Below are 27,147 nucleotides of genomic sequence, written 5' to 3' on the forward strand. Positions count from 1 at the left end.
CACCTAATACATCAAAGAGGGACGTACAAAACCAACAACAGGTTCCCTTCTTAATCAACAAAAGCGCCCCAGGTTTTATTTCAAAGGTCTCGTGACCAAAGTGACTTGTTAATTTTACTTATTTACTAGGTTTGAATCAGGGAGGGGAAACAAAACAAAAATGCAATGCAAACAGGACACCAGGGCAGCCTTTTGCCTACAGGTAGGACGTTCCTCCTCCCCACCCAGGAGCTTTCCTCTTGTGTCCCTCCCAGACAACCCCCCTTCTCCAGCCTTCCCTTCCGGGATCCCCTAGTTATGGGGAGGGAAGGAGGTGCAAGGCGGGGGGGGGGGGGTCTCCTGGAGGGGCACCAAGTGGGTCAGTCCCCTGGCGGGCAGAGGGGCTCTGTCTCTCTCCCCGCCCCGGACTTGCCCCCCTGCCCTTGGCTGTCCTGGGGGTCTCTCTTTCCTCTGCCCCCTCCCCCCGGAGACCCCCTTGCAATCTGCACTCACAGGCTCCTTTGCAGGGGAAAAGACGCTGCAGGCGGCGGACAGACGAGGCTGGCAGAAGCAGGGGGGAAATCCCAGGCTCCTTTGCAATGGGGGGGAGGAAGTGTGGGGCCGGAAGGGAGGGGCCTCATCCAGCCTGGGCTCTAGGACCCAGCCCCCACTCCGCCTCTTTAACCCTTTGGTGGTGGCAACACTAGAGAGCCGCGGAGGCTCATGGCAAAGACAGGGACTTGGGAAGGGGGCTTTTCCACTGGGGGGTCTTTTATCTCCCTCTGCAGCATCGCCGCCCCATCTGCTCTTGGGTCTTTGTGGGACCCACATCCATTTCCCCTTTGAGTGCGTAACGCTGCCTCCGGCATGAGAGCCCCCCATCCTTCTGCCTGGCGCCCTTCGGGACTCTAAACATGAATAAATGCTTTAAAAAGAGAGAGGTTAAGTAGGGTGACCCTGTGAAAAGGAGGACAGGGCTCCTGTATCTTTAGCAGGTGTCTTTTGTATATATGGAGAGCCCGGTGAAATTCCCTCTTCATCACAGCAGTTAAAGCTGCAGGAGCCCTGCCCTCTTTTAAATCTGGTCACTCTAGTATAGCTCCTGCAGCTACTTGTCAATTCCCTTCTGTGAATAGCCCCCTGGGCCAATACCCAAAGTGGCATTTTCTGACAGAACCTTACTTTATATTTCTTCCATATTCTTAAAACAGCACGTCTTAGAGCCAGAGTTCGACTGAAGACTCAACTCGGAGATGGTTGTAGCTGAGCCCTGAGAGGCTGGCGTGGCACACAGAGCCTTTCAAGAGAGTCTCAGAGTCCAGTGTTGGTACAGGGAGAGGCGGCTGGTGTACAGCAAAAGCTACAAAAGCAGGAGTAAGTGAAGTTAGTTTCAGATACGATATTTCAGATACAATGTTATGTAGAACAGATTTGTCTTAAATGTGTGCTGTAAAATCACACATGACCTATGTTTGGGTGGGCACGCCCCCTTGGTGCTGGACACGCCCCCTTGGGGGCCGACTATGTTGTCCTCCTTTTTGGTTTCCAAAATATGGTCACCCTATATTTAGCAGCTAACAAAATAATAATAAGTTTATTGTCATGTTAGAAGCTTTAAATGAAAATATAAGGCTTCTAATCCTGCTTAATGCAAACTCCCCACACAACAACCACCTCTCTCTCTCTCTCCACACACCAATCCTAAATCCCTAGCAATTAATCTCCTCTCACTTAGGGTGACCATATGAAAAGGAGGACAGGGCTCCTGTATCTTTAACAGTAATGTAGAAAAGGGAATTTCAGCAGGTGTCAATTGAAGAGGGTGAAATTCCCTCTTCATCACAACAGTTAAAGCTACACTAGCTATAGTAGAGTGACCAGATACAAAAATGGGCAGGGCTTCTGCAGCTTTAACTGTTGTGATGAAAAGGGAATTTCATCCTCTTCAATTGACACCTGCTGAAATTCCCTTTTCTACATTACTGTTAAAGATACAGGAGCCCTGTCCTACTTTTCATATGGTCACCCTACTCTCACTCCACAAACAATTCCAATTTCCAAACCCAACACCCTAACTACAACTCTATAACTCCTCCCCTCAGTCACTCTTTATATACTCCTTTCCCCCCCAGCACCTATTACATCACAAACCACACCCACTCAGTTCTAACATTCCGTACTCACCAGATATAGAATCATAGAATAGTAGAGTTGGAAGGGACCTATAAAGCCATCAAGTCCAACTCCCTGCTCAATGCAAGAATCCACGTTAAAGCATCCCTGACAGATGGTTGCCCAGCTGCCTCTTTTAGGCCTCTAGTGTGGGAGAGCCCACAACCTCCCTAGGTCACCGGTTCCATTGCCGTACTGCTCTAACACTCAGGAAGTTTTTCCTGATGTCCAGCCGGAATCTGGCTTCCTGTAACTTGAGCCCGTTATTCCGTGTTCTGCACTCTGGGAGGATCGAGAAGAGATCCTGGCCCTCCTCTGTGTGACAACCTTTTAAGTATTTGAAGAGTGCTATCATCTCTCCCCTCAGTCTTCTCTTCTCCAGGCTAAACATGCCCAGTTCTTTCAGTCTCTCTTCATAGGGCTTTGTTTCCAGACCCCTGATCATCCTGGTTGCCCTCCTCTGAACACGCTCCAATATGTCTGTGTCCTTCTTCAATTGTGGAGCCCAGAACCGGACGCAATACTCAAGATGAGGCCTAACCAGGGCCGAATAGAGATGAACCAGTACCTCACGTGATTTGGAAGCTATACTATTAATGCAGCCCAAAATAGCATTTGCCTTTCTTGCAGCCATATTGCACTGTTGGCTCATATTCATCTTGTGATCTACAACAATTCCAATATCCTTCTCGTTTGTAGTATTGCTGAGCCAAGTATCCCCCATCTTGTAACTGTGCATTCGGTTTCTATTTCCTAGATGTAGAACCCACAGATGGAATTTCCAAGCTATCCCCAGCCATTAGTTTTGTTTTAGGCTTAGTGTTTTGTTAAAAAAAAAGCCCTTGCCTCTGGTACTTAATAAAATGGTGCAGCTGAGTTAGAGTTGCCTCAGACCCACGTGACGTCTAATGCTCAGTGCCCAGTGGTCTGAGTTTTCAGCAGTTTATAGGTTTCCCCATTTCTACCTGTGCAGCTGAACACAATCGCAAGAAGCCTTATTAAGAAGGAAGGAGCAAATATCTCATGTTAGATGGAGAGGCTGGAAAATGAACCTGTGGTTGTTGTGGATGCATCACTCCCCCCTCCCCCCTCCACAAACCAAAAATATGCACAAAAATGCCAATTTTATTTATTTGTATTTATTATAGTACTTTTATCCTGCCCAGGGCAGCTTACAAAAATATTTCTTAAGACAGTCCCTGCCCACAGGCTTACAATCTAAAAAACATGACACAAAAGGAAAGGGGAATGGGAGGGAGGAGGAAAAAAATGCAAATTCCGGCACTGGATTCTTAGTTGCAAAAATCAGCAGCTGCTTCCTTTCCCTCTGATTGCCTCAGCAGCGACAATTGGTAGCAGAAGGGAGGGGGCCGTCAGCTGGAGCTGGACCCAGGCACGATGGAGAGGTCAGTGGGCCGTGATTCTGCTCTGGGTTTCAGTCAGAATGCTAAAGGATCTCTCCAAGGTGCAGAACGCCACCTCCAAAATAGGTTCAGCACTTTGGAGAGCTCTTTTACCGCTCCGATTGAAACCCAGCCTGGATTCACAGCCCCACTGACGTCGGTGCCACCAGCCTCCACTGCTCCAGATCCTTCCCATCTTTCCCAAAAATGGAATGGAGGGGTGGGGAGCGTGGAAATGGCTCCCCCAGTTCATATCCTTTTTGCCTCTCTAGGAACACAGTCATTGGCTTTAACCCTTTAACTCCTCTTTCCCTCTTCCCAGTGGAGGCTGGTGACTCACACGTCGGTCTGGCTGTGAATCCATTCAGGACTGTAAAAACGCTATCCAAGGTGCTAGACCTATTTGGGGGATTGAGTCCAGCACCTTGGAGGGATCCTTTGGAGTTCTGGTCAGTTCTGGCTGAAACCCAGAGCAGGTTCAACGCCCCCACTGACATCTGAGCCCCAAGCTCTTAAGGGTGATTCCTACCCTCAGAGATATGGACAAGGTGAAATATCTACTGTCCAGTATAGACAGGTTTGTAATGTTTAACACAACCAAATTTGCTGTGAAGGCTGCTCAGCTTAGACAAACCCTTGTAGCCTGCCTTGAGATGTAAGGTTTTCATTGTAGGCGCATGTACAGTCGTGTGAAAAAGAAAGTACACCCTCTTGGAATTGTATGATTTTACATATCAGGACATAATAACAATCATCTGTTCCTTAGCAGGTCTAAAAATTAGGTAAATACAACCTCAGATGAACAACAACACATGACATATTACACCGTGCCATGATTTATTTAACAGAAATAAAGCCAAAATGGAGAAGCCATGTGTGGAAAATTAAGTACACCTTATGATTCAATAGCTCGTAGAACCACCTTTAGCAGCAATAACTTGAAGTAATAGTTTTCTGTATGACTTTATCAGTCTCTCACATCGTTGTGGAGGAATTTTGGCCCACTCTTCTTTACAACGTTGCTTCAGTTCATTGAGGTTTGAGGGCAGTTGTTTATGCACAGCGCTCTTAAGTTCCCGCCACAGCATTTCAATCAGTTTGAGGTCTGGACTTTGACTGGGCCATTGCAACACCTTGATTCTTTTCTTTTTCAGCCATTCTGTTGTAGATTCGCTGGTGTGCTTGGGATCATTGTCCTGTTGCATGACCCAATTTTGGCCAAGCTTTAGCTGTCGGACAGACGGCCTCACATTTGACTCTAGAATACTTTGGTATGCAGAGGAGTTCATGGTCGACTCAATGACTGCAAGGTTCCCAGGTCCTGTGGCTGCAAAACAAGCCCAAATCATCATCCCTCCACCACTGTGCTTGACAGTTGGTATGAGGTGTTTGCCAAACGTGGCGCTGTGCATTATGGCCAAACTTCTCCACTTTGGTCTCGTCTGTCCAAAGGACATCGTTCCAGAAGTCTTGTGGTTTGTTCAGATGCAACTTTGCAAACCTAAGCCGTGCTGCCATGTACTTTTTAGAGAGAAGAGGCTTTCTCCTGGCAACCCTTCCAAACAAACCATACTTGTTCAGTCTTTTTCTAATTGTACTGTCATGAACTTTAACATTTCACATGCTCACTGAGGCCTGTAGCGTCTGAGATGTAACTCTTGGTTTTTTTGCAATTTCTCTGAGCATTGCACGGTCTGACCTTGGGGTGATTTTGCTGGGACATCCTCTCCTGGGAAGATTGGCAACAGTCTTGAATGTTTTCCACTTTTGAATCATCTTTCTCACTGTAGAATGATGGACTTTAAATGGTTTGGAAATGGCCTTATAACCCTTCCCAGATTGATGGGCAGCAGCAATTGCTTCTCTAAGATCATTGCTGATGTCCTTCCTCCTTGGCATTGTCTTAACACACACCTGGATGCTCCAGACCAGGAAACTGAAAAAAACTTTGGCTTTTATAGAGGTGGTCATACTTGCTGATGATCAATTAATCACGGGCATTTGATTAGCAGCACCTGTCTGCTACTTAGCATCTTAATTCCTATGGAAGCAGTAAGGGTGTACTTACTTTTCCACACATGGCTTCTCCCTTTTGGCTTTATTTCTGTTAAATAAATCATGGCACGGTGTAATATGTCATGTGTTGTTGTTCATCTGAGGTTGCATTTACCTAATTTTTAGACCTGCTAAGGAACAGATGATTGTTATTATGTCCTGATACATAAAATCATACAATTCCAAGAGGGTGTACTTTCTTTTTCACACGACTGTATGTTTTAACATTTTATAACATTTTATCTATTCTTTTGTTTATGACACGCTTTTATACTCTGTGTATAACTTTTGTGTATGCAATTGGCTAAAACCTGTATTTGGTTGCCTTCAATAAATTGATTGATTGACATCTGGGCCACCAGCCTCCACTGTCCCTTAATGGGAGGACACATCCCTTAAACAAATTAATACCAACGTTGTGGGGTGACATCCAGAAAAGGCTGTTAATAATGGAAAGATTAACAAGGGTGACCCTAGGAAAAGGAGGACAGGGCTCCTGCATCTTTAACAGTGGTATAGAAAATGACATTTCAGCAGGTGTCATTTGTATATATGGGGAACCTGGTGAAATTCCCTCTTCATCACAACAGTTAAAGCTGCAGGAGCCCTGACCTCTTTCGTATCTGCTCACTTTAGCATAGCGCCTGCAGCTTTAAGTGTTGTGATGAAGAGGGAATTTCACCAGGTGCTGCATGCATGAAAATGACACCTGCTGAAATTCCCTTTTCTCTACAAATGTTAAAGATACAGGACACCTGTCCTCTTTACCGTCATGCACCTATGGTAGGGTGACCGTATGAAAAGGAGGACAGGGCTCCTGTACCTTTAACAGTTGCATAGAAAGGGGGATTTCAGCAGGTGTCATTTGTACATATGGAGAACCTGGTGAAATTTCCTCTTCAGTACAACAGTTAAAGCTGCAGGAGCTATACTACAGTGACCAGATTTAAAAGAGGGCAGGGCTCCTGCAGCTTTAACTGTTGTGATGAAGAGGGAATTTCACCAGGTTCTCCATATATACATATTTCTATGCATGCAGCACCTGGTGAAATTCCCTCTTCATCACAATAGTTAAAGCTGCAGGAGCTATACTAGAGTGACAAGATTTAAAAGAGGGCAGGGCTCCTGCAGCTTTAACAATTTTGATGAGAAAATTTCACCAGGTTCTCCATATATACAAATAACACCTGGTGAAATCCCCTTTTCAATGCAACTGTGAAAGATACAGGAGCCCTGTCCTCCTTTTCATAGGGTCACCCTAACTATTACAATAATAGTGGTAGTGAATCCCAGAGTTTAACTATGCGCTGTGTGAAGAAGTACTTTCTTTTAAATCTGTCCTTCATTACATTGGAGGAAATCACCATTACTTGCTGGGAACAGAGAGAGCTTAGAAGGGAGCCGTGGGATGGATTAGGAGTGAAACTGGTTCATAAGCAGACCTGGTTTTTCCTGGAGGGCAGAAAGTTTTGCAGCCTGGAATATGAGATGGACTCAGTCCTAGTGTGACCATATGGAAAGGAGGACAGGGCTCCTGTGTCTTTAACAGTTGCATAGAAAAGGGAATTTCAGCAGGTGTCATTTGTATATATGGAGAACCTGGTGAAATCCCCTCTTCATCGCAACAGTTAAAGCTGCAGGAGCTATACTAGAGTGACCAGATTTAAAAGAGGGTATTTAAATAAATAAATAAATAGTGTGATGAAGAAGGAATTTCACCAGGTTCCCCATATATACAAATGACACCTGCTGAAATTCCCTTTCCGATACAACTGTTAAAGATCCAGGAGCCCTGTCCTCCTTTTCATAGGGTCACCCTACCTATGGTCACCCTAGATTAACTTCTTTCTGCATTCCTCATCCATGTTATAATGCAAAACGACAATGTTGGACAGATTCTATTGCTTGCTTTCTGCAAGAAGCCCTCCTGCCATCAATGGAAGGGTTAAAACCACAGAGCGCCCATGCCTAGAAAGGCCTCTGGAGAGAGATTTAAAAGGAAAAAAACTTGAATGGGACCACTCACTTCCTGCCCCTCCCATTCACTCGCTGCATGGGAAAGGAGCCTGGGATTTTCCCACGCGCGGGTGGGCGAGCAATCCTGCAGCCTCTCCTCCCTTGCAAAGGAGCTGGTGAGTTGCAAAGTGCATTGGAGAGGGGAGGGTTCCCCCCCCCAGGGATGGAAGTGGGGGTGGGCAGAGAAGCCCAGCCAGAACAAAAGAAAGGCAGGCAGCTGCAGGTTAGGAAGGAAAATCCCCCCCCACCCCACACACAAAGGGGTTGAGGCCTTTCCCCACTGCTCTAGGTGGGCTTTTCTCTTGCAGCTTTCTTCCCACATCTTCTTCTTCTTATTTATTAATTTATATTAATGTTTTATTGTTCTTTCGTTCTGATTTGACACAAGTCAAATCGTAAGTCAGACGTTTACGTTCAATTCCAATTCCCGCCTGGATTTAATATCGCTAAACATTAGCTTGCTTAAAAGCACTTGGGCCCTTTCGACGCCGAAGGATTATCCCAGGGAAGTGGAGGGATTTTCCCTGCCTGCTCCCGGGATCCCCTGTGTGTCATTGGGATGCACAGGGATGCACATGCAGGTCCTCTGGGAAGAATCTACTTCAGTCAGCCAAAACTAGGCTGACAGGTGTTATCCAGAGGACCTTCTCTTCTGCTGCTCCCAGGCTGAAACAACCAGGCATGTTGAGCCTGCAGAAGAGAAGGTTGAGGGGAGACATGATAGCACTCTTCAAAGACTTAAAAGGTTGTCACACAGAGGAGGGCCAGGATCTCTTCTCCATCCTCCCAGAGTGCAGGACATGGAATAACGGGCTCAAGTTAAAGGAAGCCAGATTCCGTCTGGACATCAGGAAAAACTTCCTGACTGTTAGAGCAGTGCGACAGTGGAATCAGCTACCTAGGGAGGTTGTGGGCTCCCCCACACTAGAGGCATTCAAGAGGCAGCTGGACAACCATCTGTCAGGGATACTTTAGGGTGGATTCCTGCATTGAGCAGGGGGTTGGGCTCGATGGCCTTGTAGGCCCCTTCCATCTCTACTATTCTATGATTCTATGACTGTGGAATGGCCTGCCGGAGGAGACTCATCAACTTGACAGTCTTTTAGCATTTAAAAAAGCGATAAAGACTGATCTATTCCGCCAGGCCTATCCAGTGAAACTTTAGAATGTTTTAAGGATGATTTAATCATGCATACTATGTTTTTAATCAGTTTTTATGTGTTTTATATTCACTGTTGTTCCCTGCCTCGATCCGAGTGGAGATGCGGGTAAGAAATAAATGATGATGAAGATGATCCCAGGACGATCCCTGGGAAAAACGCAGGTGTAGAAACAGCCTTTGTTTCCTCACTCCTCCCGCTAAAGCCCTGAATCCCCCTTTTACAGACCATGGCCTAACCTACATCAAGCAGGATATAGCACTATGAAAGCGTTATATAAAAGGCAGGAGCCACACCAAGCAAGATACAGCAGTATGAAAGCGGTATATGATAAGTGTCAATGGGCCCCAACCGTTGTCAGTGCAATTCAATACCGCTATAAAGCAGTCGTGCGGCCCCTGCCTTTTAGATGCCACTTTCATACCACTTTCATAGTGCAATATCCTGATTGGTGTAGATAAGGCCCATGTTTCCTTTCATCTCGTTTCCTTAGACCTCTACCCTCCCTCGCTCTGTATATGCCAACAGAGGCATTCCCCCATGTTCTGCTTTATTTACAAAATCAATGCATTTCCTCCCTATCCCTTCAAGTTTGTCTTCATTTAATTCTGCCCTTACATTTTGAGTCCGTTTTTCTAAAAGAGCGATCCGCCATACTCTCTGATACCAGTTTTCGTTATAGAGCCCTTTACCATCTTTTCTTGGCTATCAACCATCTTGCCACTAACAATAGATGACTTACTAATTCATAGAACCATAGAATAGTAGAGTTGGAAGGGGCCTACAAGGCCATCGAGTCCAACCTCCTGCTCAATGCAGGAATCCACCCTAAAGCATCCCTGACAGATGGTTGTCCAGCTGCCTCTTGAAGGCCTCTAGTGTGGGAGAGCCCACAACCTCCCTAGGTCACTGGTCCCATTGTTGTACTGCTCTAACAGTCAGGAAAATTTTCCTGATGTCCAGCCAGAATCTGGCTTCCTGTCACTTGATCGAGGCGGGGTACAACACAAATGCAGACACCATAAAATACATATAATTGATTAAAACATTTAAACAAATACGTTATTAAAAGCAGCACATTATTAAAAGGCATCTTAAAATTCAACTGGGTAGGCCTGCCAGAAGAGATCAGTCTTTATGGTTTTCTTAAATTCCGGAAGACGGTTAAGTTGACAAATCTCTCCCGGCAGGCCATTCCACAGTCTGGGAGTGGCAGAAGAGAAGATCCTCTGCGTAATAGTTGTTAATCTTGTTTTTGGTAGCTGAAGTAGATTCTTCCCAGAGGACCTGAGTGTGCAGGGCGGATTGTATGGGAAAGGTGATCCCGCATGTAACCTGGACCCAAACCACGTAGGGCTTTAAAGGTGATAACCAACACTTTATACTTCGCCCGGAAACTAAAGAACTGGGCATGTTTAGCCTGGAGAAGAGAAGATTGAGGGGAGACATGATAGCACTCGTCAAATACTTAAAAGGTTGTCACACAGAGGAGGGCCAGGATCTCTTCTCGATCCTCCCAGAGTGCAGGACACGGAATAACGGGCTCAAGTTAAAGGAAGCCAGATTCCGGCTGGACATCAGAAAAAACTTCCTTTTACAGCAGTACGACAATGAAACCAGTTACCTTGGAAGGTTGTGGGCTCTCCCACACTAGAGGCCTTCAAGAGGCAGCTGCACAACCATCTGTCAGGATGCTTTAGGGTGGATTCCTTCATTGAGCAGGGGGTTGGACTTGATGGCCTTGTAGGCCCCTTCCAACTCTGCTATTCTATGATTCTATTATTCTAATTGGCAGCGAGTGAGGAGAGTGTAATTAGTAGTGTAATGTGTTCACCCCTAGGTGTACTGGTGACAAGCCTGGCAGCCATATTTTGAACTCGAAGATGTGTGGAGCCTTTTTGTCTACGTCGCAACCAGTGAAGTGATATCAGCGGAACATTCCAGATGATCTCATCTCTGTGATAGAATGGAAATTATTCATCCAGCTCAGGTATGGAACAGATTATTTGGGAGATGAAAGGGGGAATGATATTTTTTCTAGGGTTATTCTTTGGTAAGATCTCTTTTTACTTTTCTTTTTTTTAAAAAAAAATGATTTGGGTTTTCCAGAAAATGTTTAATTGGGGGTGGGGGGAATCTTATGGAAATTAGTGTAATTTTCATTGGGTCATTTACCGAGGGTGATTTTGATTGGGATTTTTTTTTGGATGCCCTAGAGAGCAATCTAATTGGTTTACGTTCAGTATAAACAACAAAGCTAAAACGGGGGAAAAAGTACTCCGTTGTTATTGTTGTTTTTGCTTTATTTGTTTTTTTGTTTTCGTTTTGTCCTGATACAAAACAAATATTGGATCTGAAATGTATGAGGGGGAAAATAAAATGCATTTAATGAGACTTAATATTATAATGATATTATGTAGAACATTTTATTGGAGTCTCCAAGTTGTTGACACTGATAAAGTTCAGAAACCCCAAAACCTGTGCCTGATATATTCACAACCACTATCTACAACTTCATAACTTGTGTTATATATGTACTAATGCATGAAATGGAACTTTTTTCTACCCTACAACACTGTGTTTTCGTCCGGTCTTTCCCAGGGTCCAACAAAACCATAAACTGCTTGTATGGTTTTCTCATTTGAAGATTCAGCTCCTGCAGAAGTTTGACGAGTTTCTCCTACTTTTTTCAGATTGCAAGATGTGGAAGTGAATGTGCGGGAACGCACCACCCAAGAATTTTTTAATGTGAAATAATATGATATTTTCCTTTTTCAGGACCCCGTGTCTTTTGAAGAGGTGGCGGTACATTTCACCAAGGAGGAATGGGCTCTGCTGGATCCCACCCAAAGACACCTGTACAGAGACGTCATGCTGGAGAATTATGGGAACTTGGAATTCTTGGGTAAAGGTCCCTCTTCCCTTTGATTCAAAGATGCTCTCGCCAGGAAATGACCCTGGTAACATGATGACAGGTTTTATGGTGAACAGCAGACATGGAGCCAGTGTGGTGTAGTGGCTAAAGTGTCAGACTGGGAGTTGGGAGATCCGGGTTCTAGTCCTCACTCAGCCATGGAAACCCAGTGGGTGACTTTGGGCCAGTCACAGACTCTCAGCCCATAAGAACATCAGAAGTGCCCTGATGCTGGATCAGACCAAGGGTCCATCTAGTCCAGCATTCTGTTCACCCAGTGGCCAACCAGCCATCAGCCAGAGACCAACAAGGCAGGACATGGTGCAACAGCACTCTCTCACCCATGTTCCCCAGCAACTGGTGCACACAGGCTTACTGCCTCGAATACTGGAGAGAGCACACAATCATCAGAGCTAGTAGCCATGGATAGACTTCTCCTCCAGGAATTGATCCAACCCCCTTTTTAAAGCCATCCAAATGGGTGGCCATCACTACATCTTGTGGCAGTGAGTTCCATAATTTAACTCTGCGCTGTGTGAAGAAGTCCTTCCTTTTATTTGTCCTGGATCTCCCACCAATCAGCTTCACGGGATGACCCCGGTTTTAGTATTTTGAGAGAGGGAGAAAAATATCTCCCTATCCACATTCTCCGTACCAGGCATAATTTTACCAACTGCAAAGGGTTGTTGTTGTGAGGATAAAATGGAGAGGAGGAGGAGGAGGATTATGTACACCGCCTTGGGTTCCTTGAAGAAAAAAGGTGGGATATAAATGCAATAATAACTAACTAAATAAATAAATACCCTGGAAAGGCTTCTGAGAAGTGAATTTGGGTCTGAGTTTTCGAGCGAGGGAGAAGAGTAATGAGAGTGGAAAGCCCAACTGGGCATGACAACAGAGTGAGTAGGGGGTAGGGCAGGATATGTGGGGGCGACCCCTTTTTTTTTCTCTAGATCACAGCCAACGTCATAAAGCACGTAGGAAGACCGATACAAGGCAATGGAACTATATGATCTGGGTCTGAAGGATAAAAGCTTTGCTGTCTTCTTTGTCTCCTTTACAGGCAGTGGGATGGCTTTAGTCTCCTGTTCCGGATCGTTCCCTCCTTGGGAAACAGCTACTATGCAGCCTGCCCAGGTAAGAGGAGAGGCGAACTCATAAGGTTGCTGTGGAAGGGACAAGCGTGGAAGCCTTTGTTTCGGGGTGGGTGGGTAACCCACCCACCCCGAAACAAAGGCAACCAGGATGATCAGGGGTCTGGAAACAAAGCCCTATGAAGACAGACTGAAAGAACTGGGCATGTTGAGCCTGGAGAAGAGAAGATTGAGGGGAGGCATGATAGCACTCTTCAAATACTTGAAAGGTTGTCACACAGAGGAGGGCCAGGATCTCTTCTCAATCCTCCCAGAGTGCAGGACACGGAATAACGGGCTCAAGTTAAAGGAAGCCAGATTCCAGCTGGACATCAGGAAAAACTTCCTGGCTGTTAGAGCAGTACGACAATGGAACCAGTGACCTAGGGAGGTTGTGGGCACTCCCACACTGGAGGCCTTCAAGAGGCAGCTGGACAACCATCTGTCAGGGATGCTTTAGGGTGGATTCCTGCATTGAGCAGGGGGGGGTTGGACTCGATGGCCTTGTAGGCCCTTTCCAACTCTGCTATTCTATGATTCTATGATTATTGAATCTGAAGGATCCTGTTCCTTTTCTGCGGCTGCACGATATCAAAGCACGCCCACGCAGAAGGCCGGGAGCACCCCCGATCTTCTCGTCGGAAGGGAATGTTGCCATGGCAGCCAAACATTAGGACACCCCCAAATGTTCTCAGTTGTTTGACTGTCGAAATATTCCCTGAACTCAAGAATGGCCTTGGCCTAAGTGGTCGTCTCCCTCTTCACTGGAGCCATCTGCGACGTCACAGACCTTTTACGCTAGGCCCATCGAATAAACCCTCCTCAGGCCAAGCGCCACCCCTTGAGAACCTGAGCAAAGGTTCAGTAAAACCTTTCCCCTAGCTATGTGGAGAACAGGTTTAATATAGGATCTGTTTTTAAGTGTACTGTGTACTGTGGGTATATTCTGGTGTGGGTGTTTGATAGGGTGACTATATGAAAAGGAGGACAGAGCTCCTGTATCTTTAACAGTTGTATTGAAATTGGGATTTTTAGCAGATGTCATTTATATATATGGAGAACCTGGTGAAATTTCCTCTTCATCACCACAGTTCAAGCTGCAGGAGCCCTGCCCTCTTTTAAATCTGGCCACTCTAGTATAGCTCCTGCAGCTTTAACTCCTGTGATGAAGAGGGAATTTCACCAGGTTCTCCATATATACAAATAATACCTGCTGAAATTCCCTTTTCTATGCAACTGTTAAAGATATAGGAGCCCTGCCCTCCTTTTCATATGGTCACCCTAGTGTTTGATAACTGTATGGCAGGTAAATAATGCACAGCTGACACTTGGTAATTGGTAGCTAACAAAATAATAATAAGTTGATTTTTATTTAAAGGCTTGAAATCATAACATAATACTTTCAATCCTGCCTGATCTAAACTCTCTTCACACCAAACCTAAATCCCTAGAATCTAGGGTGACCATATTAAAAGGAGGACAGGACTCCTGTATCTTTAACAGTTGTATTGAAAAGGAAATTTCAGCATTGTAGACGAACTGTCTACAATACTGCGCTCTTCGAAGCCTTCCACTTGTTCTCGTGATCCGATTCCTTCTTGCATCTTTATTAATCTATCCCTGCTATCCTCCCTTCCTTGCTTCATATTATTAATTTTTCTCTGTCCTCTGGTTCATTTCCTTCTGCTTTTAAACACGCTACAGTCTCTCCTATTCTCAAGAAACCTACTCTTGATAGGCTATCTCTGTCTAACTACCGACCTGTCTCTTTGTTGCCGTTTGTTTCAAAGATCCTGGAGCATGTGGTCTACTCTCGTTGTCTTGATTTTCTTTCTAGTAACTCTGCTCTGGATCCTTTTCAATCTGGATTCCGTCCTTTGCATTCCACTGAAAAAGCCCTTACCAAGATCACCAATGATCTTCTTACTGCCAAGTCTAAAGGCCTTTATTCCGTTCTTATTCTCCTTGATCTAACTGCAGCCTTTGACACGGTTGATCACGATCTTCTTTTAGATTCCCTTCATGACCTTGGATTTTGTGGCTCTGTCTATAACTGGTTTGCCTCCTATCTAGCGGGTCGCTCTTTCAGCGTCTTGGCTAACTGCAGCTCGTCTTCTTCTTTTCCCCTTTCAGTAGGGGTTCCGCAAGGCTCGGTGCTTGGTCCGTTGTTGTTTTCTTTATACATGTTGCCCTTGGGTAATCTTATTCAAGCTCATGGCCTCCAATATCATCTGTATGCCGATGATACACAATTATATCTTTCATCTCCGATGAACTTGATTTTGTTCTGACTTTATACTGTTAGTTTTACCCTACCCAGTGCCTGTTTGCATTCTCTTCCCCTCCTTATTGTTTTATTATGATTTTATTAGAATGTAAGCCTATGCGGCAGGGTCTTGCTATTTACTGTTTTACTCTGTACAGCACCATGTACATTGATGGTGCTATATAAATAAATAAATAAATAAATAATAATAATAATAATAATAATGTGTCATTTGTATATATGGGGAACCTGGGGAAATTTCCTCTTCATCACAACAGTTAAAGCTGCAGGTGCCCTGCCCTCTTTTAAATCTGGTCACTCTAGTATAGCTCCTGCACTTTTAACTGTGGTGATGAAGAGGGAATTTCACCAGGTTCTCCATATATACAAACGACACCTGCTGAAATTCCTTTTTCTATGAAACTGTTAAAGATACAGGCGCCATGTCCTCCTTATCATAAGGTCACCCTACTAGAATCCAAACTATTCAATGAACAACTCTCCTCACACGCACTCCTCAAACTCACCTCACAAGCTCCCAACACACTCCTTATATACTCCTTTCCCCCTGCCACCTATGACGTCATAAACCACGCCCACTCAGTTCTAACATTCCATATTTACCAGACCTACTAATCTAGACATATACAAGATACTCAATTGTGGGGTAACGCCATACCATCCTTCATCGCAGAAGAGTCAAATCTCTTTCAGGGCTGATTTCAATTTCAGAGAAGCTCTTGGGCATGGCCCAGCGGAGGAAGGGGCCAAAGGCAAGAGAGGGCGAGGCCAAAAGAGGGCGAGGTTCAACATCCCTGTTTTAGCACTAGCATAGTGAGAGGAACCGCACCTAATTATTCCTAGGGATGACCGTCATGGGGAACTCCAGCCCCTCTTTAGACTCTGGATTTTCCCAGAGGCCCTGTCTCAGCTTGTGTTTCTGATCCGAGCTGCAGATTATTCCCCCTGAAGTCCCGAACATCTTCTCATTCCCCCCACCCTTAAATCAACGATTATGCAAAGTGTGGCTATAATCGGCACAAATCCCTTCCAAAGTTTTCCACAAATTGCAGCTATAATATGCTTAATTTGCACGAATTGCACCGCCGATTTTTGGGAGGCGGTGCATACAATTTGCAGAAATATGACACCTGCAAATCATGCAAATTACAGCTGAAATATGCACTAAGTACAACTGAAGTGGGCACCAGTTACACATGAAATTTGTGCAAATTACGACCAAAATTTGGGCAGACTATTTTATTTTTATTTATTTATTTATTTATTGCACTTATATACTGCTCCTATAGCCAGGGCTCTCTGGGCGGTTTACAGAAATTCTAAAATTGAGATAAAAACAAGTATACAAAATTTAAAATTCTAAAACACAGAACATACACACATAAAGCATTAAAAACCGTTAAAAAAAAATTAAACATGTGGGTGATTAAGATGTGCCGAAACTTGCCCAAACTACAACCGAAACTTGCCCAAACTACAACCGAAACGTGCACAAATTGCAACTGAAGTCAGCGCAAATTATGGCCAAACTTTTGCGCAAATCACAACGTTGATTTAATGGGAACAAATGAAAATCCGCAAGCTGGTGTAACTTGATCTGCATCAAGTTGGGCCGTCCCGTGGCTAAGCAAGTTGAAGTCCAGAGAGCTGAGGTCATGAAATCTCAGCGAACTTCACCCCTTGGACGGATTTCTCCAACATCCCTAATTATACCCTAACTCTGCAAGAGTGAAGCTCACATTTAACGCCTTCCCTGGAAACTGTTCTAAATCTCCTGCGACCCTCGCATTGAAGGCACCTGGTCATGCTCCTTCTATGTTTCTTTTCCTAATTTCTTGGGCATGATCAAGTGGAACCATGGCCTGATCCAGCATAGCTCTTCTTATATTCTTATGTAGCGTCCCATTTGCTAGGAAATGAACTTCCCAGAGAGCTTAGGCTATTGGGCGGTATAGAAATGCAATAAATAAATAAATAAATAAATAAATAGGAAATGGTCCTCTGCACATGCACAATGTGTATTTTGGCATGGATGGGGCGAGAATTTTTGCAAACAAAAAGTAGGAATGCCACACAGATCCCGAATGGAAAAAGTCCAGATTCACATGAAATCATGAGCATTTGCTGTTGACAGGAATGTCCTCCATGCTGTGGCGTCCCGTAAAGTATCCATGACAGAGTCGCTTAGAAGACAGATGTGTTTGTGACTAGCGTAATATGACCTCTTCTTCATGATTGCTGTAATAAACTAATCCTTTAAATATTTGGCTGTTATTTGTCAATATCTGACCAGGCGATTGATAGTTGTTTTCTAATTGCACACATAAAAAACAATCCCCTATGAAATTTTGACTCCTGCAAGAAAATACTTAGTTATTTGATCTAAAGTTTTCATTTCTGGTCATAAGAATGTAAGAAGAGCCCTGCTGGGTCAGACCAAGGGTCCATCTAGTCCAGCACTCTGTTCACACAGGGGCCAATCAGCCATTGGCCAGGGATGAACAAGCAGGACATGGTGCAACAACACCCTCCCACCCATGTTCCCCAGCAACTGGTGCACACAGGCTGACTGCCTCGAATACTGGAGATAGCACACAACCATCAGGGCTAGTAGCCATGGATAGCCTTTGCCTCCAGGAATTTATCCAACCCCCTTTTAAAGCCATCCAAATTGGTGGCCTTCTCTACATTTTGTGTGTGCGTGTGGAATTACCTGTGTGGAGAGGATCTTTTTCCCTTCCTCTTTCAGAGTCCCGTATCTTTCGAGGACGTGGCTGTGCATTTCACGAAAGAGGAGTGGGCTCTACTGGATCTGGGCCAAAAGGGGCTGTATGTGAACGTCATGCTGGAGAATTATGGGCACGTGGCCTCTCTGGGTAAGGGACCTGTGATGCCACCCCCTCCCACACCAGGCTTTGACGTGCACACCTCCTTCAGGCTAGGCACCACCACTTCCATACCTGAGGAAGAGGTAAAAAGAAAAAAGTATAACCTTTCCCTTATAGCAGAGGGAAAAGGTAAGGAGATTTGGAAAAGGCTTTTCCGTGAATATAGAAGGCTGAAGGTTTAATGTCATGTGTTTATTCATGAACCAATAGAGCAGGAGACACAGCCAAGCTGACACGTGGTTTTATGGTAGCAAAATAAAGAAAATGTTTATTGTTTTTTTACAGTTCTTAGTTCCTTCAAATTCTATTCAACTCCTGCCTATTCTTAAGAATACCGGTAGAAACAAATCTAATAATAACAATCCTTAGTCCCTATGATCTTATTTTCACTCACTCCTCACACAACTCCTGACAAGGAATCACTCAGCTACACACATCAACCCTCCAAAACCCAACCACCAGAACCACTCTGCTCCCCCATATATAGACTCCTCCCCCTTTCCACAGCATCACCAGCCACACCCACTCAGTCCAACATTCCGCACTCTCTAGACATACTGACGCAGACATACCTAAGGGAATAGAAATGTGGGTAATGTCACAGGACCCTTCTGCCCTTATTTCATATTGCTGAAGTTGAGAACAGCCGTTTAACACAGACATGCAAGGCTGCAGAAAGGTGGACCTCTGGGTGGTTGGTGAGCTACAGTAATCACTCACCATTGACCCTTCCTAGCCTTGCTGTTTAGAACATAAGAACATAAGGTGTGCCCTGATGCTGGATCAGACCAAGGGTCCATCTAGTCCAGCACTCTGTTCACACAGTGGCCAACCAGCCAATGGCCAGGGATGAGCAAGCAGGATATGGTGCAACAGCACCCTCCAACCCATGTTCCCCAGCAACTGGTGCTCACAGGCTTACTGCCTCGAATACTGGAGATAGCACACAACCATCAGGGCTAGTAGCCATGGATAGCCTTCGCCTCCAGGAATATATCCAACCCCCTTTTAAAGCCATCCAAATTGGTGGCCATCACTACATCTTGTGGTAGTGAGTTCCACAGTTTAACTCTGTGCTGTGTTAAGGAATCTCACTGTGGATGCTGGTGCCCTGACCATCCATGTGTTCCTTTGTCTTATCTGGGACATTGGACGGCTTGAACTATCCCCAGTGGCCTTAAGACCTCTTCCCTGCCTTTTCTCACTTCCATCAGTGTATCCCAGCCTTCTCCAACCTGGCACCCTCCAGTTGTTATGGACTTCAAGTCCCATCAGTCCCAGCCAGCCTGGTCAATGGCCTGAAATCCTGGGTTGTGTTGTAGTCCGACTTATTTGGGGAACACAGCCTGTGTACACCAGAGTGTGGACATCTGATGTATACAGGGAGGAAGCAGCCTTGGGAGGAGGAGGAGGAGGAGGAGGAGGAGGCGGAGGCGGAGGCGGAGAAGGCGAAGGCAGGGCCTCCCAACTAGGGCCTCCCACTCAGCTGTCTGAGATGTGGCTGAAAGAAACTTGACCAGCATCACTTCCATGTCGCATCTCCCAGCCTGTGTTCTGACCCAAAATTTGTGACTTCAGAACATAAGAAGTGCCCTGCTGGATCAGACCGAGGGTCCCTCTAATCCAGCACTCCATTCACGCAGTGGCCAAGGACCAACAAAGCAGGACAGCAGGAAAAACTTCCTGACTGTTAGAGCAGTACGACAATGGAATCAGTTGCCTAGGGAGGTTGTGGGCTCTCCCACACTAGAGGCCTTCAAGAGGCAGCTGGACAACCACCTGTCAGGGATGCTTTAGGGTGGATTCCTGCATTGAGCAGGGGGGTGGACTCGATGGCCTTGTAGGCCCCTTCCAACTCTACTATGATTCTTTGTCTTTAAGATGCCACAAGACTCTTTGTTCAGTTGCAACACAGACTAACATAAGAAGTGTCATGCTGGATCAGACCAAGGGTCCATCTAGTCCAGCGCTCTGTTCACACAGGGGCCATCCAGCCATCGGCCAGGGACCAACAAAGCAAGACATGGTGCAACAGCACCCTCCCACCCATGTTCCCCAGCAACTGGTGCACACAGGCTTACTGCCTCGAATCCTGGAGATAGCACACAACCATCAGGGCTAGTAGCCATGGATAGCCTTCGCCTCCAGGAATTTACCCAACCCCCTTTTGAAGCCATCCAAATGGGTGGCCATCACTACATCTGGTGGTTGTGAGTTCCATAATTTAACTCTGCGCTGGGTGGAGAGGTCCTTCCTTTTCTTTGTCCTGAATCTCCCACCCTTTAGCTTCATGGGGTGGACCCCATTGGGTTCAAGTATTTTGAGAGAGGGAGAAAAATGACACGTAAACACCAGGCAGGAATGGAAGTTCCCATTCTACGGCACTTGCAGGAGATTGACTGAAGAGCCCTTTCTTCTTCCTGCCTTCTAGGAGGAGGGCACAGAAAGAGCCTGCTTTACGAGGCCTGGATATTTTGTGAGCAGAACTAATCCATCTCTTTGTTTTCTCCCAACAAAGCTCCAAAACCTGGTCTCATCTCCTGGCTTGAAGAAGAGGAATATCCGTTCGTCCAGGAGCCAGCTGACAGACGGGGATCAGCCGGTAACTGCTCAGGTGTGTTGTGGGATGTGAGGGTTGGCTATTAGCTTCAGGGAGGGCTCCCAGGAAGGCTGGGGGATACTTTGGATTGTATTTTAATTCATCCGGGACAGGTTTCCCATTTCTGGTGGCAAGTTCATATCCGCCCCACAATGGCTCAGTTCAGACAACACGCATGCTGTTAAATGCCTGGGAGCAAAGAAAAGTCTTGAACTGACACCGAAAAGATAACAGTGTTGGCGCCAGGCGGGCCTCATCGGGGAGATCATTCCACAGTTGGGGGGCCACCACAGAGAAGGCCCTCTCCCTTGTTACCATCCTCCGAGCTTCCCTCAAAGTAGGCACCCAGAGGAGGACCTTAGATGTTGAGCGTAGCTTACAGGTAGGTTCGTGTCGGGGGAGGCGTTCTTTCTCGCAATGCATGGGGACTAGTGCGCTGCCCAATTTGTATTCTATATTTATAGATCTTGCCTTCCTAATTATTATTATTATATTTATTTATTTATTTATTTATTTATTTATTTATATATATATATATATATAGCACCATCAGTGTACATGGTGCTGTACAGAGTAAAACAATAAAATAGCAAAACCCTGCCGCATAGGCTTACAGTCTAATAGAATCATAATAAAACAATAAGAAGGGGAAGAGAATGCACCAAACAGGCACAGGGTAGAGTAAAACTAACAGTATAGAAGTCAGATCAAAATCAAGTTCTAAAAGCTTTAGAAAAAAGAAAAGTTTTTAGCTGAGCTTTAAAAACTGCGATTGAACGTGTAGTTCGCAAATGTTCTGGAAGAGCCTTCCAGGCGTAAGGGGCAGCGGAAGAAAAAGGACGAAGCCGAGCAAGGGAGGTAGAGACCCTTGGGCAGGTAAGAAACATGGCATCAGAGCCATGACCTAATTGGGTCAGTAGCTGCAGTTGCTCCGGGGTTTGCTCAAACACACACACACACACACACACACAGATGCCCTCTCCAAATATTTTTCTCCAAGTAAGGACATATCTAACCTCAGTAAGTAGAAGTGGATTAAGATCTTCTGTCCAATGGGATCTACCCATGGCAGTCTTCCATGGAAGGGGAGAAGCCCTATAAGTGCTTGGAGTCTGCGAAGCAATTCCGCTGCAAATCAGACCTTAATTCTCATCAGAGAATCCACACAGGTGAGAAGCCCTAAACATGCTTAGTGCCCTCTTACCTTCCTCCAAATATTTTCTTCCAAGTTAAATCGAAACATCAGGTCACTGAGTTTCTTCCCTTGGATTGTGGATCATTTTTCCCCCTTTTGATTTCTTCAGGTGCTGAAAAGGAGAGCAGTGAAGAGGGCGAAGAGCGCAAAGTGAAAACGGAAGAAAACCAGATAAGGGAGAGCAAAGCCATTGCTTCCAACAGGGCTGAATTCTTTGTAACCCCAATCCCAGGAGGACGTTGCGAAGAAAGCAAAGGAAATATTCTCAGTAGGGAGACACTGTTGATATGCTCTGGGTGTGGAAAAAGTGTGAGTCAGAAGATATATCTTACTGAGCACCACGTAGGAAAGAAAATATATAAGTGCTTGGAGAGTGAAAACCAATTCAGTCATAGCATAAGCCTTGCCTTATATGAAAGAAATCCCTTAGGGGAGAAGCCCTATAAATGTTTGGAGTGTGGAAAAAGCTTCTGCTGGAACTCAAACCTTAAAAGACATCAAAGAATTCACACAGGGGAGAAGCCCTATAAGTGCTTGGAATGTGCGAAGGAATTCCGCTGCAAATCAGACCTTAATTCTCATCAGAGAATCCACACAGGGGAGAAGCCCTATACATGCTTAGTGTGTGGAAAGAGCTTCCATCAGAGCTCATACCTTAAGTCACATCAAAGAATTCACACAGGGCAGAAGCCCTATCAGTGTTCAGACTGCGGCAAAACCTTTGGTCGGAGCACATACCTTAAAATACATCAAAGGATCCACACTGGGGAAAAGCCCTATACGTGCATGGAGTGTGGAAAGCAATTCAGTCGCAGGGCAGATCTCCGCTCACATAAAAGAATTCACACTGGCGAGAAGCCATATAAATGCTCAGAATGTGGAAAGTGCTTCTGTCGGAGAACAGTCCTCAATGTACATCAAAGAATTCACACAGCGGAGAAAACCTATATAGGCTTGGCATATGGAAAGCCACTTGGTCATAACATCAGTCCTACCTTATATCAAAGAAGCCGCCCCTGGGAGAGGACCTATAAATGTCCAGATTGCGGAAAAAGCTTCAATTGGCACTCAAACCTTAAAAGGCATCGAAAAATTCACACAGGGGAGAAGCCCTATCAGTGCTCTGAGTGTGGAAAGCAATTCAGACGCAGCTCGGACCTTAAGTTGCATCAAAGGGTTCACACAGGGGAGAAGCCCTTTACATGCTCAGTGTGTGGAAAGAGTTTCAGTGACAGCAGAAGGCTTAAAAGGCATCATATAATACACACAGGTGAGAAGCCGTATAAATGTTTAGAGTGTGGGAAATCCTTTTGTCACCGCCCATATCTTAAATCCCATCAGAGAATCCACACAGGGGAGAAGCCCTATAAATGCGCTGAGTGTGGCAAGTGTTTCAGTCATACCATAAGCTTTAAATGGCATCAACGAGTTCATACAGGGGAGAAGCCATATAAATGCTTGGAGTGCGGAAAGAGTTACAGTCACAGCATAAGCCTGACTTTTCATCAAAGAATCCACACAGGGGAGAAGCCCTATAAATGTTTAGAATGTGGCAAAAGCTTCTGCTGGAGCTCAAACTTCAAAAGGCATCAGATAAATCACAGAGAGGAGAAGCCCTATAAATGCTCTGAGTGTACAAAGCAATTCAGTTCCAAATCAGATCTTAACTTGCATCAAAGAATCCACACAGGGGAGAAGCCCTATAAATGTTTGGTGTGTGAAAAGAGCTTCTCTCAGAGCACATATCTTAAATCACATCAAAGAATTCACACAGGGCTGAAGCCCTATAAATGTTCAGTGTGTGGGAAAAGTTTCAGTCAGAGCTCACACTTTAGTTCACATCAGAGGATCCACACTGGGGTGAAGCCTTATACATGCTCTGTGTGTGGGAAAAGTTTCAGTCAGAGCTCACACTTCAGTGCACATCAAAGAATTCATACAGGTGAAAAACCATATAACTGCTCAGTATGTGGGAAGAGCTTCAGTCAGAGCACTCACTTTAAAAGACATCAAAGAATTCACACAGGGGAGAAGCCCTACAAATGCTCAGTGTGTGGACGGCAATTTAGTCGCAAGTCAGACGTTCAGTCGCATCAAAGAATTCATACTGGCGAGAAGCCATATAAATGCGCTGAATGTGGAAAGAGCTTTAATCGCAATACAGATCTTAAATCACATCAACGAATCCACACAGGAGAGAAGCCGTATAAATGTTTAGAGTGCGGACAGAGTTTCCGTCATAGTTCTCATTTTAATACGCATAAAAGAATCCACACAGGAGAGGAGCCCTGCAAATGCTTAGAATGTGGAAAGAACTTCAGTCGGAACACACACCTTAAAATGCACCAAAGAATTCACACAGGGGAGAAGCCCCACAAGTGTTCTGAGTGTGGGAAGCAGTTCCGACGCATGTCAGATCTTCAGTTACATCATAGAATCCATACTGGTGAGAAGCCCTATACATGTTCAGAGTGTGGAAAGAGCTTCAATCAGAGCACGCTCCTTAAAAGACATCAAAGAACTCATACTGGGGAGAAGCCCTATAAATGTTCAGAGTGTGGAAAGTGCTTCAGTGATAGCAGAATCCTTAAAGTACATCAGAGAATCCACACAGGGGAAAAGCCCTACACATGCTCCGAGTGTGGAAAGAGCTTCAGTCAAAGTGCGCCCCTTAAAAGACATCAAAGAATACACACAGGGGAGAAGCCCTACCAATGTTCAGAATGTGGAAAGAGCTTCAGCCACAGTGCGCCCCTTAAACGACATCAAAGAGTCCACACGGGGGAGAAGCCTTATACATGCTCAGAGTGTGGAAAGAGTTTTGGTCACAGCACACACTTTAAAATCCATCAAAGAATTCACACTGGAGAGAAGCCCTACCAGTGTTCCGAGTGTGGAAAGAACTTCAGTCACAGCACACACCTTAAGTCGCATCAAAGAATCCACACGGGGGAGAATCCGTACAAATGCTTAGAGTGTGGAATGAACTTCCGTCACAGCAGAAGCCTTAAATCGCACGAACGCATGCACACAGTGGGGAAAGCTGTCGATTCTAGCAATGAGTGAAATGTGGGAAGATTTTCAAATGGAACGCAGCTCTTCTCTTTGAAAGAGTCAAACACTGAACACCCTTTCCGTGTTCAAAATGTGACTGCCGTCGGCATGACGTTGGCATGGAATTCAGCTGGAGCCAGCATCTGGCAGGAGGTCCGCGGACTCTTGTGCCTGAAAAATCCCCTGCTCACCTATGATGAATCAACATTGACTCCACTTGGTGACTATGTGACTCCAGACTTCCACAAAGATAGAGGCACCAGTACAGGTGTCTGCTCAAGGAATCCTTTTGTAAACCAACAGGACTTCATTTTTTAAACCTCTTCCTATATTGGTTGTGAGGTTTCGGTCCAACTCTTCCATCTGTGCTGCCAATTTTTTATTGTAATGACGTTACTTTCAACAATGTGAGTTTGGCTGCTCCTTCATCAACCCTTTAAGAACATCAGAATTGCCCTGATGCTGGATCAGACCAAGGGTCCATCTAGTCCAGCACTCTGTTCACACAGGGGCCAACCAGCTATTGGCCAGGGACGAACAAGCCGGACATGGTGCAACAGCACCCTCCCACCCATGTTCCCCAGCAACTGGGGCACACAGGCTTACTGCCTCAAATACTGGAGATAGCACGCAACCATCAGGGCTAGTAGCCATGGATAGCCTTCGCCTCCAGGACTTTATCCAACCCCATTTTATAGGCATCCAAATTGGTGGCCATCATTATATCTTATAGTAGTGAGTTCCATAGTTTAACTCTGTGCTGTGTGAAGAAGTTCTTCGTTTTATTTGTCCTGAATCTCCCACCACTCAGCTTCACGGGATGACCCCTTTGGGTTCTAGTATTATGAGAGAGAGCGAAAAATGTCTCCCTATCCCCATTCTCCACAACCTTCCATAATTTTCTACACTTCTATCATGTCTCCCCTTAGCCTCCTTTTTTTTGAGCTAAACAATCCCAGCTGATGTCACCTTCCCTCGTAGGGGAGATTCTCCAGGCCCTTAATGATTTGAGTTGCCCTTTTCTGCACTTTTTCCAGCTCAATTCTCATTGTCGGAAATTCATAGAATCATAGAATAGCAGAGTTGGAAGGGGCCTACAAGGCCATCGAGTCCAACCCCCTGCTCAATGCAGGAATCCACCCTAAAGCATCCCTGACAGATGGTTGTCCAGCTGCCTCTTGAAGGCCTTTAGGGTGGGAGAGCCCACAACCTCCCTAGGTCACTGGTTCCATTGTCGTACTGCTCTAACAGTCAGGAAGTTTTTCCTGATGTCCAATTGGAATCTGGCTTCCTTTAGCTTGAGCCCGTTATTCCGTGTCCTGCACTCTGGGAGGATCGAGAAGAGATCCTGGCCCTCCTCTGTGTGACAACCTTTTAAGTTTGCTCCTCAGCTTTTTGAACGGTTGGTTGGACACCCTGCTCTCCCTGGCTTATACTCTCATTGGGTCGTTGTTTTCTCTCTGGAGTCCTGGGTAAAATAGCATGATTTTGGAGATAGCTTTTGTTTGGTTTTGCTCTCTTCTAACCAGGCCTGCCTGTAATTCCTCTAGCTGCCCATTCTTGATAACTAAAGGGTGTGTGTGTGTTTCCACTTCCACCCATGGAACACAGGCTCTGCCTCTAAGCTGCTCTTATATGCGAGTTATATGGATTTTAGGTAGGGTGACCATATGGAAAGGAGGACAGAGCTCCTGCATCTTTAACTGTGGTATAGAAAAGGGCATTTCAGTAAGTGTAATTTGCATGCATGCAGCCCCTGGTGACATCCCCTCTTCATCACACCAGTTAAAGCTGCAGGAGCCCTGCCCTCTATTGTAGCTAGTCAAGAGGGCAGGGCTCCTGCAGCTTTAACTGCTGTGATGAAGAGGGGATGTCACCAAGTGCTGCATGCCTACAAATGACACTTGCTGAAATTCCCTTTTCAGTACTACTGTTAAAGATACAGGAGCCCTGTCCTCCTTTCCATATGGTCACCCTCTTTTAGGTTTTCTCTTAACTACGTGCTAGCTAGTAAAATGTGTGTTTTCTTTCTTTTAAAAGCGGCCTCTTGTTTTTGAACCCCTCTTTGTCTTCGCTCTTTAATAAATGAACTTTAGTTGGAAGTCTGCAGTTGGCTGAGTTCCTTTGCAAAAACCTCTGGATTGGAGCGATTTTTCGTGGGTTTTTAGGAACAGTTTCCAAGCCAGCTGGTGACGGTGACAAAAAACCCTGCCTTTCCTTGTGATTACACCAGTGCTGCCACCATTTTCCCTCATCCCTTCTTATCACCCTCTGCCTCAGGATAGATTTTTA

At 45.4% G+C, this 27,147-nt stretch overlaps 1 protein-coding gene across 2 annotated transcripts; it reads left to right on the forward strand.

Annotated features, from left to right (window-relative positions):
- The first annotated feature begins 1,319 nt into the window (after positions 1 to 1,319).
- LOC134396279 (zinc finger protein 420-like) lies at positions 1,320 to 25,343 on the forward strand. Of its 2 annotated transcripts, none has more exons than XM_063122707.1 (7): positions 1,320 to 1,353; positions 10,626 to 10,775; positions 11,564 to 11,690; positions 12,763 to 12,836; positions 17,869 to 17,995; positions 20,526 to 20,621; positions 21,911 to 25,343. In XM_063122707.1, the coding sequence occupies exons 2-7, from the start codon at positions 10,752 to 10,754 to the stop codon at positions 24,865 to 24,867; spliced, it is 3,405 nt and encodes a 1,134-aa protein (XP_062978777.1). In that variant the 5' UTR covers positions 1,320 to 1,353; positions 10,626 to 10,751; the 3' UTR covers positions 24,868 to 25,343. The 2 variants fall into 2 exon arrangements, with proteins under 2 accessions (XP_062978777.1, XP_062978776.1); XM_063122706.1 differs by lacking the exon at positions 1,320 to 1,353 and adding an exon at positions 7,665 to 7,741.
- The last annotated feature ends 1,804 nt before the right edge of the window (positions 25,344 to 27,147 follow it).

Source organism: Elgaria multicarinata, chromosome 3, assembly GCF_023053635.1.
Source record: "Elgaria multicarinata webbii isolate HBS135686 ecotype San Diego chromosome 3, rElgMul1.1.pri, whole genome shotgun sequence".
NCBI classification, from domain to species: domain Eukaryota; kingdom Metazoa; phylum Chordata; class Lepidosauria; order Squamata; family Anguidae; genus Elgaria; species Elgaria multicarinata.